The sequence below is a fragment of the Pelodiscus sinensis genome, chromosome 32, assembly GCF_049634645.1.
Source record: "Pelodiscus sinensis isolate JC-2024 chromosome 32, ASM4963464v1, whole genome shotgun sequence".
Taxonomy (NCBI): domain Eukaryota; kingdom Metazoa; phylum Chordata; order Testudines; family Trionychidae; genus Pelodiscus; species Pelodiscus sinensis.
The window spans coordinates 1,806,728-1,826,916 of record NC_134742.1 but is presented as its reverse complement, the minus strand read 5'-3'; the positions used below and the strand labels follow the sequence as shown (position 1 = coordinate 1,826,916).

The 20,189-nt window shown below is 57.4% G+C and overlaps 1 protein-coding gene across 1 annotated transcript; it reads right to left on the bottom strand.

The window, feature by feature from the left end:
- Positions 1 to 1,715: 1,715 nt before the first annotated feature.
- On the bottom strand, positions 1,716 to 12,459 carry LOC102458876 (butyrophilin subfamily 1 member A1-like). The gene is made up of 6 exons (XM_075913354.1): positions 11,964 to 12,459; positions 10,623 to 10,727; positions 6,238 to 6,585; positions 5,310 to 5,431; positions 4,132 to 4,152; positions 1,716 to 2,350 (listed from the first exon to the last, which is right to left on the bottom strand). The coding sequence occupies exons 2-6, from the start codon at positions 10,717 to 10,719 to the stop codon at positions 1,781 to 1,783; spliced, it is 1,158 nt and encodes a 385-aa protein (XP_075769469.1). The 5' UTR covers positions 10,720 to 10,727; positions 11,964 to 12,459; the 3' UTR covers positions 1,716 to 1,780.
- Between the last annotated feature and the right edge of the window lie 7,730 nt (positions 12,460 to 20,189).

Here is a 20,189-nt window from a genome sequence, read left to right as displayed (position 1 = left end):
GAGGAGAGGAGGGGGGCCGGGGTGAGAGGAGGGGGCGGGGTGAGAGGAGGGGGGCCGGGGGGAGGAGGGGGCCGTGGTGAGAGGAGGGGGGCCGGGGGGAGGAGAGGAGGGGGGCCGGGGGGAGGAGAGGAGGGGGGCCGGGGGGAGGAGGGGGCGGGGTCAGAGGAGGGGGGCCGGGGGAGGAGGGGGCGGGGTGAGAGGAGGGGGCCGGGGGGAGGAGGGGGCCGGGGGGCCGGGGGGAGGAGGGGGCAGGGTGAGGAGGGGAGGGGGGCCGGGGGGAGAGGAGGGGGGCCGGGGGAAGAGGAGTGGGGCGGGGTGAGAGGAGTGGGGCCGGGGGGAGGAGGGGGGCCGGGGGGAGGAGAGGAGGGGGGCCGGGGGGAGGAGACGAGGGGGGCCGGGGGGAGGAGACGAGGGGGGCCGGGGGGAGGAGACGAGGGGGGCGGGGTGAGAGGAGGGGGGCCGGAGGGAGGAGGGGGCCGGAGGGAGGAGAGCAGGGGGGCCGGGGGGAGGGGAGGAGGGGGGCCGGGGGGAGGGGAGGGGGGCCGGACGGAGGAGGGGGGCCGGGGGGAGGGGAGGAGGGGGCGGGGTGAGAGGAGGGGGGCCGGGGGGGAGGAGAGGAGGGGGCGGGGTGAGAGGAGGGGGGCCGGGGGGAGAGGAGGGGGGCCGGGGGGAGGAGGGGGCCGGGGGGAGAGGAGGGGGCGAGGTGAGAGGAGGGGGGCCGGGGGGAGGAGAGGAGGGGGCGGGGTGAGAGGAGGGGGGCCGGGGGAGGGGGCGGGGTGAGAGGAGGGGGCCGGGGGGAGGAGGGGAGGGGGGCCGGGGGAAGGAGGGGGTGGGGCGGGGAGCGGGGGGGGGGTTTCTGGGGGCTCGGCGGCTCAACGGCTCCGCAAACGTCGCAGCTGTGGATCCAATGGGAAGGCGGGATGGGGGCGGTGTCAGTCGGCCAATGGGAAGGCGGGGCGGGCGGGCCGTACGGCCAATGGGACGGCGGGGCTCGCGGGCCGGGCGGCGAATGGGAAGGCGGGGCGGGCGGCCGGGCGGCGAATGGGAAGGCGGGGCGGGCGGGCCAGGTGGCCAATGGCAGCGCAGGGCGGGAAGCGCGGCGCTGAGGTGAGCGGTTCTGTCCCACCTCTGTGAGTGCCTGTGAGTCCGGCTGCGCTTCGGAGCCCAGAACCGCCCGCAAGGCCTCAGGCCAGCCCGGGGGAAACGCCGGAGCGTTTCACTCTTCCCGCCTGCCTCGCAGCCCCCCACAGAAATAGAAATACACCCCCTGGAACCCAGAGCAAGGGCCTCACCTCAGGGAAGAGTCTGCCACCTCTATGACTGGGCTCCTGCCCACAATAACCGCCCCCCCAGTTCAGCTCCTTGGCACTGTGCAAGCGCCACCCTCTGCCCCCATTTCTAGCTAAAAGCAGGGAACTCAGGGAGCCCGGCTCCCGTCTGCGGCAGGAAGGGGATTTGCTCTCCCGGCTGCAGCAAGTGGAGCCCGAAAGGCGGATCCCATGGGCAGTGGGTAAGGCAGGCGAGGGAAACAGACTCCACTGCCCGGCCACCCTGGGGGACACACGACTGCAGCCAGGAGAATTCCCTTCCTGCTGACGAGGTGCCCTCTGTGCGATTGAGAGGGTCCTCGCTAGACCCTCTCAGGCTCACGCCTGAAGTTCAACCCCCACTGCCTCGATTTCCCCGGGAGTGCAGATGGGGACTGAGCTGAGCTGCCAGCCCTGCCCTAGTAGGCGTTGTGTGGGGGTTCCCAGCCTCTGTGGGGTGGAGACAACGCACCTCATCCCTTCCTGTTGGCTAGGCTGGGATCCCCTCTGGCCTGGGCCGGCACAGGGCAGATGGTCAGGGGAGCCGCGTTGGTGCCCTGAGTACGGGAACCAGGATAGAAATACGGGCGCAGCGTCCCGGAGAAGGTGCCGGTGAAGGTGAAGAGATGGGACCCGTTCGTCACATTGTAAAATGAGACCTCGCCCTCCTCGTAGTCCAGGAAAACCCCCACCCGGCTGGGTCTGGCGCTCATGGGGAGGGAGGTCGGGGGGGAGGTGCCGGCCTCGTATCCCCCGTCCTTCAGCACCATGACCCAGTATCCATCCCCAGGTGAGTGTGTGACCTGCCCCTTCCTGCGCACTGATTCCCTGCAAACCCCCAGAGACCATCTCGGCTTGTCCCCCACCTCCACCTCCCAGTAACGCCTCCCGCCCGCGAACCCCTCGGCGCCCAGCACAGAGACAGAATGGTCAAATCTCTCGGGGGTGTCGGGCAGATTCTGGCGCGTGTCTCCATCTCTCACGCTTTTCCAATCCTCAGACAGGACGAGTTTGGGATGAGCCGTGTCTGGATCCAGCGTCACGTCCACTGGGGAGAGAGTCACAGAGTCAGGGGCAGGGGCAGGGTGGGTCCCTGGGTTCAGCAGGAAATTAACCTGCCCCCCGTTAATTGCTGAGGGGGGTTGTGTGTGTCTGAGGGGGGTCAGGGCCCCTCTGCCTGGGAGGAGACAATGGGGGGGAAGGGCAGGAGCAGCGGGGGAGGGGCTGGGATGGGCAATGGGGTAAGAGGAGCAGGCATGCAGAGGCCAGAGGGGGTGGGCACGCTTCATAGAACTGCTCCATCAGGACCAGCTTGAGCAGCTCCTCTGCGGTCTGGGCTCTGACTCCAGACACCCACTTGCGGCTGTATTGCGCCAGGCGGGAGGCCAGATCCACATAGGTCTCCCGTGGCTCCTTCTGTACCCCCCGGAACTTCTTCCTGTACATCTCGGGGGTCAGCCCGAACTTGTGCAGCAGGGCCTCCTTGACTCGGTTGTAATCCTCTGGCTGTAGGTCCTCCAGCTGACTGAGAACTCCGACCGCCTCCTGGCTCAGTGCGGGGACGAGCTCCTGCAGCCAGTCAGCTGGGGGGACCCGTTGCAGTCCACAGGCCCTCTCAAAGGAGCTGAGGAACCCGTCTATGTCACCCATGTCCTTCAATTGAGCCACCGCGAGCCTCTCCAAGCGTCTGGCAGCCCCGCGACCCTGGGGCCCATCCACTCTTGGCGCAGCCGGGGCCCCGCCGGTTCTCCGCTCTGTCATGGCCAACTCATGCTGTCGCTGCCTCTCTCGATCTTGGCGCTCCTTCTCTCAGTCCTGTACTTCCTATTCCTTGATCCGCAGCTGGATCTCCAGCCGCCGCCGCTCCGCTGGGCTGGTCCCTGCCTTAGATGGGCTACAGCTTGCAGGCCTCCCGGGAGACGCTGTCTCATCTCTCCGGTGGGTTCCAGCGCTCCTCCCCCTCTCTGAGTCTGACACGCTCTCAGGGGGGGTCTGGCTGCCTCCCCTGGGGACAAGATCCTGGCCCTGTGGCTGGTCGTTCTCTTCTAGCTGAGCAATCAGCTGGGCCTTGGCTGCTTTCCGCACAGGCAAGCCCCTCTCTCTGCACAGCTTCACTAGCTCTGCCTTCAAGAGTCGGGCGTAGGCCATCTGCCCGCTGGTCCCCTCGGTGCAGACTCACCAGTCTAGTGCTGCAGCGCCCCACGATTCCCAGGAACCGCTTCGCTCTGTCTCCAGCACGCCTGGCTCCAGGGCTCTTGCTTCTACGGCGCCTTGTCGCTCACCGCTGGAAGCTCCATCCATGGGGTGCAGTGCATCCCGCTCCTGACACCAGTGTGGCGGCGTGTTGGGGGTCCCCCGTCTCCTGCACCCCGAAATGGCACAAACAGACTGCACCAGCCGGTGGAATAGAGGAAGTTTATTGCCTCTCCAGGATACAGCACAGCACAGATGTAATCTGGTCACAGAGCTGGGCTAGGATGCCTCAGGCCCCCTTGAGATGGGGGGAGACTGGGCCCCTAATCTCCAGCCCCTTTCCCTAGGCTGTCTCCTCCATGCTCCCAGACAGCAACTAACCCACACTCTTCCAGCCCTGCCCCCCAGCCAGGGCAGCATCCACCTTCCTTTGTTCCTCTCCATGGGGGGTGTCTGGTTCAACAGGTTTGGCGTTACCTTTGCATAATGAGGTTTTCCCTGCTGGGTCTTGCTCCAGACAGCAGGGGTCACCACAGCCCAGCAAGTACCCCCACTACGTCACAGTTGCCCTAGTGGGAGACAGAGTCACACAGGGGCTGTGCGGGGCGGAGGGAAGGGGGAAGGCACTTACCAAATTCCTCCTGGAGTTCACCTGGAAACAAGCAGAGAAAGGAGTCCTGTTATCCTGCAGGAAGGAAGCGAGTCCCGAAGACCCTCCCACAAGGACGTCCCATCCTTAGATCAAACGAAAACAGGACTACATAGCACTTGAAAGACTAACAAGATGGTTTAGCCTTGGAAGTGCTGCATAGTCCTGGTTTTCTTTCAGCTAGCCCAGACTAACACGGCTGCGTTTCCCTTAGATCAGTGTTTCTTAAACTGCGTTCTGCCTTAATGGGAAAGGCAACCTTTTCTGTTTTTCTCAATAACTTGTCGTCACCCCTCCCCCTTTTTCTTTGATGTTCCTCGGGCTTACAAAGTTTAAGAAACGCTGCCTTAGATTGAGCCTGGCCGGAGCTGCGTTCTCAGCCAGACCCAGCACCTCCCGGGCAGCGCAGGACTCGGCACGGGATGAAAATCAGGACCCGTCCAGCCACCGGGCCAGGGCTAAAAGGGTCCCTTGGCAATGGACAGTGTTAACCCCGTGAAGCCAGGAGAAAGGAGCACAAAGTACAGAGTGAGGTGCAGGATGGGAATTCTCAGGCTAAAATGGAAGCTGAAGGGGGAATCGCCAGGGTTAAACATCAACCCCAGGGCATGGAATCCAGGAGATTCAGCTGAGAAAACCCTCGGGAGGGGGGGGATTTTCCCAGCTGCCTTGGGGGTCCCACAGCCAGTGCCCGGTAATTTCAGCAAGACTTGCGGATTCACAGCCCTGGGGTGGTTTTGAAATGGGGATGTCAGCGAGTACTGGACGACTCACTCCCCCACCTCGCTGCCTCTGTGTCAGATGCAGCAATGGGGGGAGAGGAGGAGCCAGCGCTGGGGGGAGCCAATTTCAAAGCTGCCTCAGAGCTTGGCTCCTCCTGCATTTAACTTCAGAGCCACAGCAGGGGTAGCTCCTGGCCCCAGCCGGAGCCGGGATCAATCGTGGGAGCTGAAGGGTGAAACCACTTGACATGACTCGGTTCAGACTTAACCTATTCAGCTCCCTCTTCCCCCTCAGCCCGGCTCCCCTGCCTGCAGCTCCTCCGGACACTGAATCAAAACCCTCCTCCCGACAGCTCTACTTTGGGATTTGTTTTCAAATCCCTCTCACCAACACTCCCTCCTCTACCCTCCTCCCCCCAACACCATCCCTCTCCTCACGTCACCTTTCTCTCGGCGCTGCCTCCAGAAGCAGTAACTGGCCAGGGCGATGAGACCAGCCAGGAGAGTCAGGATCACAGCGAGAGCCACCTGCCAGGGGTTGGCCCTTGGGAAAAGCAGCTCTGCAAGAGAAAGTGTCATTGATGTGGGAGCAAACAGGCATTGCACGAAGGCAGGGCCCTGCAGCGGGTGTTGCTGGGACTAAGGCTGTGTCTACACTGCAGAGTTTTTGCAGAAAAACTTCACTTCCATCCACACTGCAATGAAAGACCAGAGGGGTTTTTCCAAAATCGGCAAACCTTTCTACAAGGAAGAAGCCTTTTTGCAGAAGAGCCCTTTCGGGAAAAGGCGTGTGTGGCCGGGGAAGAGGGAGTTCTTTCGCAAGAAGAGGGAAGAGGAAAAAGCACAGGGCCCTGGTGGCCACTCCTCCCATAGCGATCACAGCTGACATGCGAGAGAGCGCCCAGTCAGTGTGGACACTCTGTCGAAAAAGCCCTTTTGCAGGGTCATAGGCTCCTTCCCCTCTCTAGCATGATAAATGCAGAAGTGGGGCTCCGTCAAAGTCCCCCAAAACCTAAGCTCAGCCCCAGGAGTGCACAAAGTCACGGGAATAACCACAACGCATTAGTGTCACCTGACCGGTTAGGGGTATTTCTGTGTCTCATTAACAGGGCTTGACAAACGGCGGCAAAAGCTGCTCACCAACCCCTCACTGCGCATGCACAAGAGCCGCATTGCACATGCACGCATTGCTGGTAAACGGGGCCCGCGGCTGAAATCTACGTGCCACGGGCAAGTAGATTTTATATTTTGTCGAGCCCTGCTCATTAACCCCTGGCTCAAATGTCAAATTTGGGCCACTAACCCCACCCCAGACTCCAGTGAGTCACAATCCGTTTTTGAGAGTTTAGGAAACAATGTTACTGACCTGGCACCTGCACTTCCAATAAAACTTCCTCATAAGAGACTTTAGACTGGAAGAAACACGTGTACTGCCCCTCGTCGGAGGGCCGGACATCGCGTATTCTCAGGGAAACTTTCCCGTCGGCGATCTTGTGTTTCAAGAGCTCCGTTCTCCCTTGGTACTCCGGCATCTGGTCTCCGAACTGGTCCTGCCCGTCGCGGTACAGATGCACAACTGCAGAGAACCGGGATCGGAACCACCTCACCTCCATGCTCTCGGCGCTCATTCGGGGGGAGAGGTAGCAGGACAGGACGGCCTCCCCACCCAGGTCGGTGGCGATGGGGCACTCAGGTCCTGTCACTGTGAACTGTGCTGGGAAACGGACAAGGAGAAAACTTTCAGAGGTTAGTCTGTGTCGGCACAAACAACGGGGAGTCCTGCGGCACCTTGAAGCCCCTGATCAGTTCACATCCAGCTTTTATACCCAAACGCTTTTGTTTTCTTGGGCTTCTGGGATCTGGTCTAATGCAGTTCATGCAATTCTCCCTGGAGTGGCACTTCCCTGGAGCTGTGACCTGCCCCACCCCTCAGGGATTGTGAATGGCACATTGGAAAAAATAAAACACGGCAGATTGGAGAAAAGAATCCCAACTCGACATGCGATGGGATGGAGAGTAATTTGGCTACTGAAGAGAGAGATCTTGGAGTATTTCTACACTACAGCGCTCATTCAAACTAACCATTCAATTTAGTTAATTCCAACTAAGCTAATTCAAATTAGTGCATCTACACCTAAATTAGCGTTTTGCTAATTCGAACTAGCAAGTCCACATTGAGTGGACCCTGAACCGAGGTTAAGGCTGGCCGGAAGCAGGGTAGGACTTAGAGCGTGGAGCTGCTGCCTCAGGCTAGCTGAGGGCTGTACTTAAAGGGACCCGATCCCCACCCCAGACAGACAGTTCTCATGGTTCCCCACTTGCCTGTCTACCTCGATGAGGGACAGCAAAGCAGTCCTGGCTTGGAGTGCCCTGAGTGCCCACACTCGGCACATCACAGCACTCAGCCATCAGCGCGGCTGCACTTGCCGCAGGCTGCCATCCGGGGGGCTCAATCCAGGGGCTGTCAGGATCTAGGAGACCCTGCAGGAGAGCTTCCACCCCGAGGAGCCCGCAGAGCCACCCTAGTCCTCCCCATCGGGGGCTCGTACCCCATTCCTCCCTCACCTCCTTCTACTTATCCCTCCCTCGCCCCCCTTCCTAATGTACAAAATAAAGGACACGTGTGTTCAAAAATAGAAATTCTCTTTTTTTAACAAAACGGGGGGGGGGGATTAACCTCTGGGGAGACTGGGAAAAGGAGGTGGGAGAGGGGAAGAGAGAGGGTGGGAGAGGGGAGGGGGCAACCTGGGAGGAGGGAGCTGGATGGGGGGAAGCCTGGGGAAGAAGGAGGAGGGGAAGTATAAAACTATGATACGCCATATCTTCAGTACTGTGTACAGATGTGATCTCCTCACCTCAAAAAAGATATTTTGGCCTTGGAAAGAGTTCAGAAAAGGGCAACTAAAATGATCAGGGGTTTGGAACAGGTCCCATATGAAGAGAGGCTAAAGAGACTGGGACTTTTCAGCTTAGAAAAGAGGAGACTGAGGGGGGATATGATAGAGGTCTGTAAAAGAATGAGTGGTGTGGAGAGGGTGAATAAAGAAAACTTCTTCATTAGTTACCATAATAGAAGAACTAGAGGACACCAAATGAAGTTAATACGTAGCAGGTTTAAAACTAATAAAAGAAAGTTCTTCTTCACACAGCGCGTAGTCAACCTGTGGAACTCCTTGCCACAGGAGGCTGTGAAGGCTAGAATTATAATAGAGTTTAAAGAGAAGTTAGATAAATTCATGGAGGTTGGGTCCATGGAGTGATATTAGCTAGGGGGTAGAAATGGTGTCCCTGGCCTCTGTTTGTGGAAGGTTGGAGAGGGATGGCACGAGACAAATTCCTTGATCGTTATCTTCAGTCCATCCCTTCTGGGGCACTTGGTGCTGGCCACTGTCGGCAGACAGGCTACTGGGCTAGATGGACCTTTGGTCTGACCCAGTATGACCGTTCTTATGTTCTAAGCTCAGGGTCGGGGCTCTCACTGAACCAACTTGATTTTCGTGCAAACCTGCGCCTGGGTTTGCATGTGGCCTTTGGTGGCCAGGCTGGCAGCTATCCTGCCCTAGACAGCCACTTTCCTGTGCCTAGTGTGGAGACTGTGGACTTTGGAGGCCTTCCCGCAAACCTCAGTGAGGTTCACGATCTCTGCACTAGACCAGGCGGGTGCCTGCCTCTTGCGGCCCCGGGCAGGCTCCTGGGAGCCGCCAGCCTGGTCCTGGGAAGAGGCGGAGAGCTGGGGGGCATCGGGTGGGTGGTTCGTGCCGTGCCAGGTTCAGGGTCTTCTGGCTGGGTCCTGGCAGGCTTGCACCTGGCACGGGCACCGTAGCCAGCCCGTGCCCCTTTAAGGGCTCTAGGGCCAGGAGGGGGGCCACCAGGGCAAGCTGGGGAGGGCTAGCCTCCCACTAGTTTGAATTAAGTGGCTACACAGCCCTTAATTCTAACTAGTTAATTCGAACTAGGCGTTAGTCCTCGTGGAATGAGGTTTACCTAGTTCCAATTAAGCGCTTCGCTAGTTCAATTTAAATTCGAACTAGCGGTTTGCCTGTGTAGTGCCTATGAAAGTTAATTTGAACTAATGGCTGTTAGTTCAAATTAACTTTGGAGTGTAGACAGACCCTTGGAGTCAGTGTGGATAGTTCTCTGCAAACATCCACTCCATGTGCAGCTGCCGTCAAAAAAGCAGATAACGTTAGGAATCATGAAAAACAGGATAGAGAATAAGACGGAGAATCTCTTATTGCCTCTGTATGAATCCATGGGACGCCCACAGCTTGAATCCTGCGTGCAGACGTCCTAGCCTCATCTTCAGAAGCATCAGTTGGCCTTGGAAAGGGTCAGAAACGGGCAACAAAAATGCTGAGAGGTTTGGAACAGGACCCATAGGAAGAGAGATTAAAAAGCCTGGGACTTTTCAGCTTGGAAAAGAGGAGACTGAGGGGGGATATGATCAAGGTCTATAAAATCCTGACTGGTGTGAAAAAAGTGAATAAGGAAAAGTTATTAACTTGTTCCCACCATCTACGAACTACGGGTCACCCAATGAAATGAATAGGCAGCAGGTTTAAAAGAAACCAAAGGAAGTTTTTCATCACTCAGAGCACAGCCAACCTGTGGAACTCCTCGCTGGAGGATGCTGTGATGAGCAGGATTTCAGGGTTCAAAAATGAACTAGATAAATTCATGGAGGTTTGGCCCATCAATGGCTGAGTCAGGATGGGCAGGGATGGTGTCCCCAGCCTGTTCGTCAGAGGCTGGGAATGGGGGACAGGGGAGGGATCACTGGAGGATTCCCTGTTCCGTTCACTCCCTCTGGGGCACCTGGCTTTGGTCACCGTGGGCAGACAGGACACTGGGCTGGATGGGCCTTTGGTTCAACCCAGTCTGGCCGCTCTGATGTTGCTACATTCTGAAGCGGATGGGGAACCCCTCCCCCATGGCACAGTTGCTATCCCAACCCCAAAAGGTGCCTATAAACGTGCATACGGACCACTGATGGAGGAGGCACAGAATTAACAGAACAGTCGTCACATGTCAGCAAACGCCTGGATCTGGGGAGGGTGAAAGATGGGCCTGGCCTAGGACAGTCTGTGTCTGGAACAGTGTTTAGGGGAGAACTATCAGCTGTAGCCAACGTGCGTCAGGCGCTAAGGGGTGGGAGCGTGTTCGGTTTAGTTCCTGAAGGGCCCGTCCTGGGTCACTTTGTTCCCACTTGAAACATCTGCCTCCTGCTTTCCGGGGCGACACTTTTCTTGTTTCCAGCCCGGGCGCGTCGTTGCTAACGGGGGAGGGGATCTGTGCAGCCCTCCCTTCGCACTGAGCTAAACTCATTTCATGTTGCGCCCGGTTCTCTGCTGCTCCGCCCGCCATCAGCCAGAAGAGAAAGGAAACCGGGGAACCCGGCCTCCCGGGGTGCTTGTGTAACCACCCCCAGGGGAATGCGAACCAGGGGCCTCTGGAGCTTAGTGCAGGAGTGTCTCCCGTGTGAGCGAAAAAGCCAGCGAGAGCCCGACTATGGCTGTAGGGCAGACACATTATCGTGGCTGTAAGGGGTCTCAGTGCCACTAGCTAGGGCCGTGCCCCACACCCGGCAGTGTGGGGGTTACAGAAGCACCACGGGGGACACCCCAGGGGCCCTGTGTCAGTAGCAGATGCGGTTACTGGGCCCCCAGCTGTGCCCGGTCATTGCTCTGTGTCCTTGGCAGGGTAGAGCAGACGAGGATGGCCACGCGGCGAGGACGAGGCCAGAGCACCTACCTGAGACCAGCCTGGGAGCCCACAGCGCGAGGCAGAGCGTGAGGAAGCCGGGCAGCGCGGAGCCAGGGGGGGACGCCGGATCCTTCCCCGTCATCATCGCTGGGCCTGGGGGAACAGGAGCAACAACAAACCAGCGGGCGGGTGATGGGGAGGCAGCGACAGCCCCATGCGCCGCACCAGAACCGCAGAGTCACTGAGCACTAGAACTGGAAAGGATGTCGAGAGGCTCAATCCAGTCCCCGGCCCTTGCAGCAGGACCCAGCACCGTCTAGACCATCCCTGACAGGTGGATCCAACCTGCCCTTCAATATCCCCGGAGATGGGGATTCCACAACCTCCCTTGGCAATTTATTCCAGTGTTTCACCACCTGGACAGGCAGGAAGTTTTTCCTAATGTCCAACCTCAACCTTCCTTGCTGCAGTTTAAGCCCATTGCTGCTTGTCCTATCCTCAGAGGCCAAGGAGAACAATTTTTCTCCCTCCTCCTTATGACTCCCTTTAGATACCTGAAAACGGCTCTCATGTCCCCTCTCGGTCTGCTCCTTTCCAGACTGAACAAGCCCAATTCCTTCAGCCTCCCTTCCTAGCTCCTGTTCTCTGGACCTTTCATCGTTCTTGTTGCTCTTCTCTGGACCCTCTCCAATTTCTCCACATCCTTCTAGAAATGCGGAGCCCAGAACTGGACACAATCTGCCAGCTGGGGCCAAATCAGCACAGAGTAGCGCGGAAGAATGACTCCTCGTGTCATCTGAAGAAGGGGGCTGTGCCCACGAAAGCTCGTGATCCCATCTCACCCCTTTGAGTCGGAGATCAGGCAGGAGTAGGGTTGCCAGGTGTCCGGTTTTGAACTGAACAGTCCTGTTTTTGAGCTTCCTGTTTGGGAAACAAATTGAGACACTAGAAATGAGCAGATAGAACTGTCCGGTGTTTTCTCCATCAGATGGGATGTCGATCGGGGTGTCATGTCAAGTGTGTCCAGTATTTTTGTTGAAACCATCTGGTAACCCTCGTCTGGAGCCGCACCCAAGTGAGAAGCAAAAACCAACCAAGCAACCAAAACCGGTAAAACCCCTCCCTGATGTGGCCCCCGCCTGAGAGGCAGAGAGACCTGCCCCACGTCCCCCTGCGCAGCAGAGCCTGGGGGGGCGGGCAGGCGAGTAGATTTTGTGCCCTCCAGGAGACAGTGGTGGGAGAGGGGGCTGGAACACCAGTGGGGGCTCCCCAGTTCTTGGGGGCCAGATCCAGGCCAGCTGGAGGGTTCCCCACCCCCATCCCTGCACCCCCGTCCACAGCAGCAGGACCCAGCCCTGGAGCAAAGTGCGGGTCTCGCAGGGACCCTACCTGTGGGGCCGTGTCTGCGCCGCTCCGGGCTCTCCAGCGGGTCCTGCTGCCCCCAGCACCCCCGCTCCTAGGCAGAGCACCCAGGCAGGGTGCCCCTCTCCTGGGCCGCAGCGTCCGTCCGCGCACGGCAGGGTCCTTAATGTGTTTTCCAGCTCACAGAAGCGCCATCCCAGCAGGAGCAAAACCAACTCACACTGGCCCCGGGGCGGGGACACGGCAGCTTCTGGGCCAGCAGGCTCAGTGCCCACAGGTGGGTCCCCCTGGACCTTGCTGTCCTTCCTTCACTCCTACAGTGCAGGGGGGGCTGGCCCCAGCCCCCTCAGAAAGCGTCCCCGGCCGCAGGGTGATTCAGCATCCGAGTCTGAGTCGTTTGGAGGCTGGACGGGCGCAGGACGCAGCTGCCAGGGACTGGAGGCTGCAGCAGCCTGTAATGTGATGTATTGATCAGCCAGGAGAGGAGCAGCCCTTGGCTGGGTGCCTGCAGACTGGAGTCTTTTCAGCTGCAGGATTTCTGCTTCTCCCGGCTCCTTCCAGAAATAAAACACAGGGGGGAACAGCCCAGCCAGCGCCTGGCCCTAGGCCCAGCACAGACAACTCCTTGCCACATCCCTGCTCCCTCCCCGACTTCCCAACGCCCCCCGAGACAGCTGCACCCCCTGGGAGCAGCGGGCTGGCTGGCGGGGAGGATCGGGCCCTGTCCATGCAGCGGGAGGGGGGATCTGGAGGGGTCTGACCTGAGAAAGGGGGACTCTGCTGAGGTCCAGGTGGCTGAAGTTGCCCAGCGGGCCAGGACCTGCTCCCATCCGCACGTGCGACCGGTAGCGACACCCTAACCTGGCCGGGCACTAGGGACGTGCAGGGGAGCCTGCGACCAGTGAGCGTGGGGTGACCGAGGCGCTGGCCAGTTCACCGGTGTCTGAGCCCAGCCGGCTGGGGGGAGACGGGTCAGGCAGGGCTGAGCCTGGGGCAGCCAGCGGGACCCTGCCGCCAGGGGTCCAACTTGGCCGGGGCAGGCCAGCAGGGACCCCACCCCCGCCCCAGCAGCCCAGGCGATTCAGGTTCAATTCACCAGTTCACCTGTTAACCCTGGAAACGCGTTTTCACAGCAGCCTCCTGCAAGTGCCCGTGTTGCTGCTCGTTGCCCCCTCCCTGCCCCGCCCCATGCTTAGCACGAGCCCGAATCCTTCAGGGCCCAAGCCAGGGGTTGCAGCAAATGCCCATGTTGGACCAGGAAAGGGGCGTGTCTTTACAGGCACTCAGCAACAACACAAAGTCCTCAGTGGGGACCCAAGCCACGAATCGTGAAGATTATCCCACCATGATGTTATTTTATCTAGAACCTGATTTTACATTTAGAGTTTTATTATAAGAACTAAATGATATAATTCATAGATACTATAGTATGCTAAGATAGACACTATTATAGCTATCATATTGTTTAATAGAATACAACATATTTCAACATATACACAAATATATGTTACAATATGCCAAATATATACACATATTCCTTAATTATGTTAAACATTGTAGCAGTACTATAGGTATTAAAGTTGGAATTCTACATTAATACTATGGAGGTTTGCCCAATTAACTCTTGAATTTTAACTTGGGTTCTGCCACATTGCTTGACAAATAACAAACCAAAATTATGTTTATATATATATTTGTAAAATGATCGTTCCAATTAAGTTGCCCATTGGCAAACACACCTATACTTATGACAGACTCTTACAAAGACTGAACCATCGCCGATGTTTTAGAAAGACCCCAATTATACACTCTGAGTATACTATAACTAATGTGGAACCACAAAAATTATGAATAACATTTATAGCGTGTGTAAAAAACCCAGTTTGTTGCAACAAAACTGCACAACACATACTTTGGCCACACGACACAAAACACAGGACTTACAGACAAGCAACTTTAACATAACTCCGCCGTGACACCTCTAGGGGTTTCATGCCAGTCCCAAGCTTGGATAAAAGATGCTGGCTTGGACGTTGCCCAGATAAACAAGGTCCACAATATTAATCGAGCAATTGGGGTTGGGTCGATAAGTTGGCTACCGAAAAGAAACTACAACTAACACATATACTATCAATCGGAATGTGGAATGTCCGAATGCCGTGGGAGACAGGAAAGTTACAGCTGCTTCAAAAGGAGATGGAGCGATACCGATGTGATATACTTGGACTGACGCAGATTTGTTGGATGGCAGTTGCGAAGTCATTTGGTCAGGGAACGAAGCAAAACATGAGGCAGAAGTAGCATTCCTTCTTAGCAAAAGAGCTGGAGGCGCATTGTTAGGACACAAACGGGTGAGTGCAAGAATGATGTTAGCAAGATTTGAAGAAAAATGGTTCTATCTCTTAGGTGTTCAGGTGTATGCACCCATGTTGGACAGCATGGAGGAAGAGTCTGAGCTATTCTACAAAGATTTGATGAAGACACTGGAAGAGATACCAAAGAGAGATGTGCTGATCATCGGAGAAGACTGGAACACAAAGGTTGGAACAGATAATGAAGGTTGGGAGAAAGTCATGGGAAGGTTTGGATATAGGGAAAGAAACGAATGAGGTGAGAAACTACTAGAGTTTGCTATGGAGCATGAGATGGTGATCTACAACACGAGATTCCAACAAAAGGACTGTAGGAAGTGGACAAGACGATTGAATTATGGGAAGAGAAGATCAGGAATGCGGGCACAGATAAAGACCTAGAGAAGAAAGTTGAAGAGCTAGCTAAAGCGATAGAAGAGGCAATTGAGCAGATGGTCCCGGAAGAAGAGAAGATCAATAAGAAGTGGATTACACAGGAGACACTGAAGTTGGTCCAAGAGAAGAGAGTATTGAAGATCAGAAGGGATGTCTCTGAGAGGACAGAACAGCAATATAGAGTGAAATGCAACGAGGGAAAAAAAGTAGCCAGAATGGATAAGAGTGGCTAGAGGAGCCGTGTGAAGATATAGAGAGGTATTACGGCGAATGTAAGATCAGGGTGGTGTATAATATTACTAGGAAGTGGCACCCGAAGCAGATGGCGATCAGAGACGAGAACGATGAGGTGCTCACGAACAAGGAGAAGGTTGTGCAGTGATGGACAAGATATTGTACCGATTCGTACAAAGCACAGTTGGAGCCGAGTGTCTCAGAGAGACCGATCAAAGAATTGAAAGAGAGATCACCACCAAGCATCGAGAGTGAGACTGATATGTTGAAGAAGGAAGTAGAAAGAGCAGTGAAATGACTAAACAATAAGAGCCCTGGAAATGAAAAGATCACGGGAGAAATGAAGAAATATGGCAGAGAAAGTATGATTCAGGAAATACACCAACTATGTAATATAGCGTGGAAAGAAGGAAAGGCACTAAGGAATGGACAAGATCTGCGCTAGTGACAATGCACAAGAAAGGAAACACATTGTAGTGCAGGAAGTACAGAACGACTGCCTTAACGAGTCATCTAGGCAAGGTGCTGATGATGATACTGACGGAGAGATTGAGATCGCAGATAGAAGAACATCTAGCGGATGAGCAAGCGGGATTCAGAAAAGATTGAAGTACCATTCAGCAGATATCGGCACTAAGAATGATAGCAGAGAAAGTTCGGCGAAAGAAAAGAACATCTACAAGCGCGTCGTCGATTTTCAGAAGGCATTTGACAATATAGATCAGAAAGTGACTTGGGCAGTGTTGGAGTCGTACGGAGTGGATAGCAGACCAATACGACTGTTGAAGGATATCAGCGATAATGCGGAGGCAGCGGTGAGAACGTGCGGAGAGCTGGGAAGTTGGTTTAGAACGAGTACAGGTACGAGACAAGGAGATCTGATATCGCCGAATATCTTCATTACGCACCTAGAGAGAGCGATGGACACGATCAAGGAAGAGGCAGAAGGGATATCAGTGCATGGGATGAGAACAACTTGAGGTTCGCGGATGATATAGTTATCGTCGAGGAAGATGAAGAGAAGCTAGCGAGAACGGTGCAGGTGCTAAATGAGGAAGGGAAGCGGTATGGTGTCAGTGACGGTGAAGAGATGGGACCTGTCCGTCACATTGTAAAACGAGACCTTGCCCGCCTCGTAGTCCAGGAAAACCCCCACCCGGCTGGGCCTGGCGCTCACGGGGAGGGGGGTTGGGGGCCAGGTACAGGCCTTGTATCCCCTGTCCCTCAGCCACATGGTCCAATATCCATCCTCAGATGTGTGACCGGCCCCTTCCTGCGCACCGATTCCCTGCAGACCCCAGAGTCCAGCCTGTCTTGCCCCCACCTCCACCTCCCAGTAACGCCTCCTGCCCGCGAACCCTGGTAGCACATGCGGATGGGGAGCATGACCAGGCCCACTGGGCAATTTCAGCTGCCTGCACCTCACCAGAGACCCCCCTTCTGGGGTCAGACCCCTCCAGATCCCCCTCCTGCTGCATGGACAGGGCCCGATCCGGCACCCCTCCCCACCAGCCATCCGCTGTTCAGGGGTGTGGCTGTCTCAGGGCGGGTGGGGAATTGGGGGTGGCAGGGACATGGCAGGGGGTGTCTGTGCTGGGCCCAGGGTCAGGTGCCAGCTGGGCTGAACCCTCCCCCCTCCCCCGTGTTTTCTTTCTGGAAGGAGAAATCCTGCAGCTGAAATGAGTCCGGGCTGCGGGCGCCCAGCCAAGAGCTGCTCCTCTCTTGACTGATGCATACGTCACCTCACAGGCTCTGCAGCTGCATCCCCGCCCGCCCGTCCTCCCAGCCTCCAGCAGACTCTCCTGTCTGTGCTGAGCAACACGGTCCCTGACCACCCAGCGTCCAGCAGACTCTCCGACTCGGTCGCTGAATCGCCCACTGGGGCTGGAGCCAGCCCTGGGGTAAAGCCGGGCTCTGCCCACAGGTGAGGGGGGCGCCCTGGGCACAGGGCTGGGCGGGGATGGGACTTTACCCCCACAACCTGGCTGTTTCCATCCCCCCGCCTTCACCCCACCTCCCCCAGGGCAGGGGGTGCAAACCGGGCGCTGGCTTAGTCCCTCGCTGCCCCAGAGACCGCGGGGGCAGGAACAGTGGCCGGGGGTCAGGGTCACCCCTACGCTGCTCCCCCATTCGGTGCCCAGGGCGGGGCTGTTCCTGTCCCAGAGGGTCCCTCTGGCCCACCCAGCCCAGAAGGCACCGTCCCTGGCAGCCCCGGCTCTGCCATTTCATGGACCCACTGGGCCTAGACGACGGAGCTGTGCAGGTAGCAAGACCTGCTGGGACGAGGCCAGGGAGGGGGTGTGGGCGAGGGGGGTGCAGGCTTGGAGAGGCTGTGGGAGGGGTGGGCGCAGGCTGCAGAATGGTACGTTGTTAGTTTCTCTCGGCTCTTTGCCCTTCAGTTATGTGGCTTTGCCATGTTCCAACCCAAACCCGCATCCGGGGTGTTACCTGGCCCGGGGCTGGGCCGTCCAGTGTGTGTTTTCCCTCAGGCACACGGAGCCGCAGGGCCAGAAGAGACCACGGGGCCATCCCCTCCCCCCCCACCAAGCTGCAGGGTCACTTGACTGTGACAGACCGGGCCGTGTCTGGGCACAGCTGAGGGCGTCCGCTCAGGGCGAATTGCTCAAACTCAAGGCTCCTTACAGCCCCCAGACTGGTGACCTCTCCAAACAGGCCACAAACCAGTCCCACAGAGCGCTTCAGCTGCCTGCCTGAAGCCTCCCGAGCAAAACCCCTCCGACACCCCAGCAATATCCGTGCCCCAGATGGTCCCGGGCCTCATACACAGGTGGGGGGTCCTAGCACCCAATCCCACCTACCCTGAACAAGTTCTGTCCGGTTCCAAGAAACCAGCCACAGATCCCTGGTCAATTTACCCTCCGGATCTTACCCGCAAACCATGCTGAGTCAACCCTTTAGCATCTAACATCTACAAGTTTATTGCTACAAGAAAAAAAAGCCTGAGAGTAAGGTTATTAAAGTACAGTACGTTACATGCACCGAATCTCCCAGTTCTCAGTGCAGGCTCTAGCAGAGATGTTGCAGCTGCTGGCTTAAGAGTCCTACATGCACATCCTATGTCAGGATGGGTCCACGGTTCTTCCCGGCTTGTTGATCCCTGCACTGCTGCCTCTGGGATGAATTGCTGAGCTGGGCACCAAGATGGAGTCGGCCACATGGACTCTTTATATCCCTCCCTGGCTTCTTCCAAGCTGGGAACAGTCACGTGGCCAGTGGCCAGGTGAGTCTTTGGCCTTCAGAGGTCCACTGTTCCCAGGAGCTTTGCTCATTAGCATGTCCATGGGCTGAGCATTCCTTGTCTATTGCTCACCCACAAGCAGAGAAGTTTCCAGTATTGACACAGAATACATATTCATAACTGCACACCCAGATACCATACAAGTACATGGATAGCATATACAGAACCAGTAGAAGGTAAGCTTTCATTTGACACCTCACATGGCCCCCTTTGTATCTATTTTTGGGGCAACCCCACCCATGGGTGCAGCAGTGACCTGGCTGCTCCCCTCCAAATCCAGTAATGAAGCACACGCCCCTTCAACCTCCCCCCTTCCCAAACCCAACTGAGGGTCAGGGCTGCTGCGTGGTGCAACCCCGACCTTCTCCCGCACGGCCCCACCCTTCCCTGGCCACTGGGGAGCTGGGCAGCCCCAGTCCCCCAGGCTGGCCGGGCAGTGGAGGCCGTTTCCCTCGCCTGCCTTACCCGCTGCCCGTGGGACCCGCCTTTCGGGCTCCACTTGCTGCAGCCGGGAGAGCAAATCCCCTTCCTGCCGCAGACGGGAGCCGGGCTCCCTGAGTTTCCTGCTTTTAGCTTGAAATGGGGGCAGAGGTGGCGCTTGCACAGAGGAAGGAGCTGATGGGGGGAGGGAGGGGAAGAATCGGGGGTCAGGAGCCCAGTCACAGGGGTAGCAGCCTCTCCCCTGTGCCTGAGGTGAGGCCCTTCTCTGGGTCCCAGGGGTTGGATTTTTATTTCTGTGGGGGGTTACGAGGCAGGCGGGGAGAGTGAAATGGTCCAGAATTTCCCCCGGGCTGCCCTGAGGCCTTGCGAGCGGTTCTGGGCACTCAGGTGTGGCCAGACCCACGAGCACTCACAGAGGCGGGACAGAACCGATCCGGGACTGGCTGGCAAAGTGAAATACGCATCCCTGAAGCAGAGAGGTGCCTGGGGAAAGCAGGCAGCTGTCCAGGGTAGGATGCCATGTACGGCAAAACCCGGGGAACAGCCCTGAGGAGTCCTGGGATGAGCATAAGAAAGGGAGGGGATGGGGCGGCCGCCCAGGGAACACTTTGTGGGCCTGCAGCAGGGGGAATGGACCACCGTGCCCGGGACTGGTCAGACACCCAGGTGGGGGAGACCTGGGGAAGGGCAGAGTCTCGTGGTTGGTTTCTCTCAGTCCTGGCTGGAGTGCGGGGGAGATTTCTGCTGCAGACGCACTGCGGTGACTGCTCATGGGAGTTAGCTTTTTCTTTTTCCTTTTTTTATTAAAAAAAAATCCAAATAAATCTCCTCCCTAAAACTGTCCTAATATCACTGCTTGGTAACTTTTTTTACAGGCACTAAAACGGGGCGGTGCGATTTGTGCCTCACTTTGCCATAGGACGGCGTTGGGGAAGGCTGAACCTGGGACACGGGTTAATTTAATAAATGCCGCCCCCGCCAGCTGATGAAACACTTGGCGTTAGCTTTGCCTGGGGACGTGCGTTACAGCCGGGGCGTACACACCTGGCTTAGCAGATGGACACATGGATCAGGGTGAAAAGTCCAGGCACCCTGGTGGAGGGACACAGGGACAGGGGGGTGATAAGCCCAGGCATGGACAGGGCCCGATCCGGTACCCCCTCCCCACCAGCCATCCGCTGTTCAGGGGTGTGGCTGTCTCAGGGCGGGTGGGGAATTGAGGGGTGGCAGGGACATGACAGGGGGTGTCTGTGCTGGGCCCAGGGTCAGGTGCCAGCTGGGCTGAACCCTCCCCCCTCCCCCCGTGTTTTCTTTCTGGAAGGAGAAATCCTGCAGCTGACAAGACTCCAGGCTGCGGGCGCCCAGCCAAGGGCTGCTCCTCTCCCGACTGATCTATACGTCACCTCACAGGCTGCTGCAGCTGCATCCCCGCCCGCCCGCCCACCGAGCCTCCAGCAGAGTCTCCGACTGAACCGCCCTGCAGCCCTGCAGTAACCCGGGCTCTGCCCAGCCCAGCCCCGGAGCTGCCGGTGACTGGTGAGGGGCGCGCCCCGAGCACAGGGCTGGGTGGGG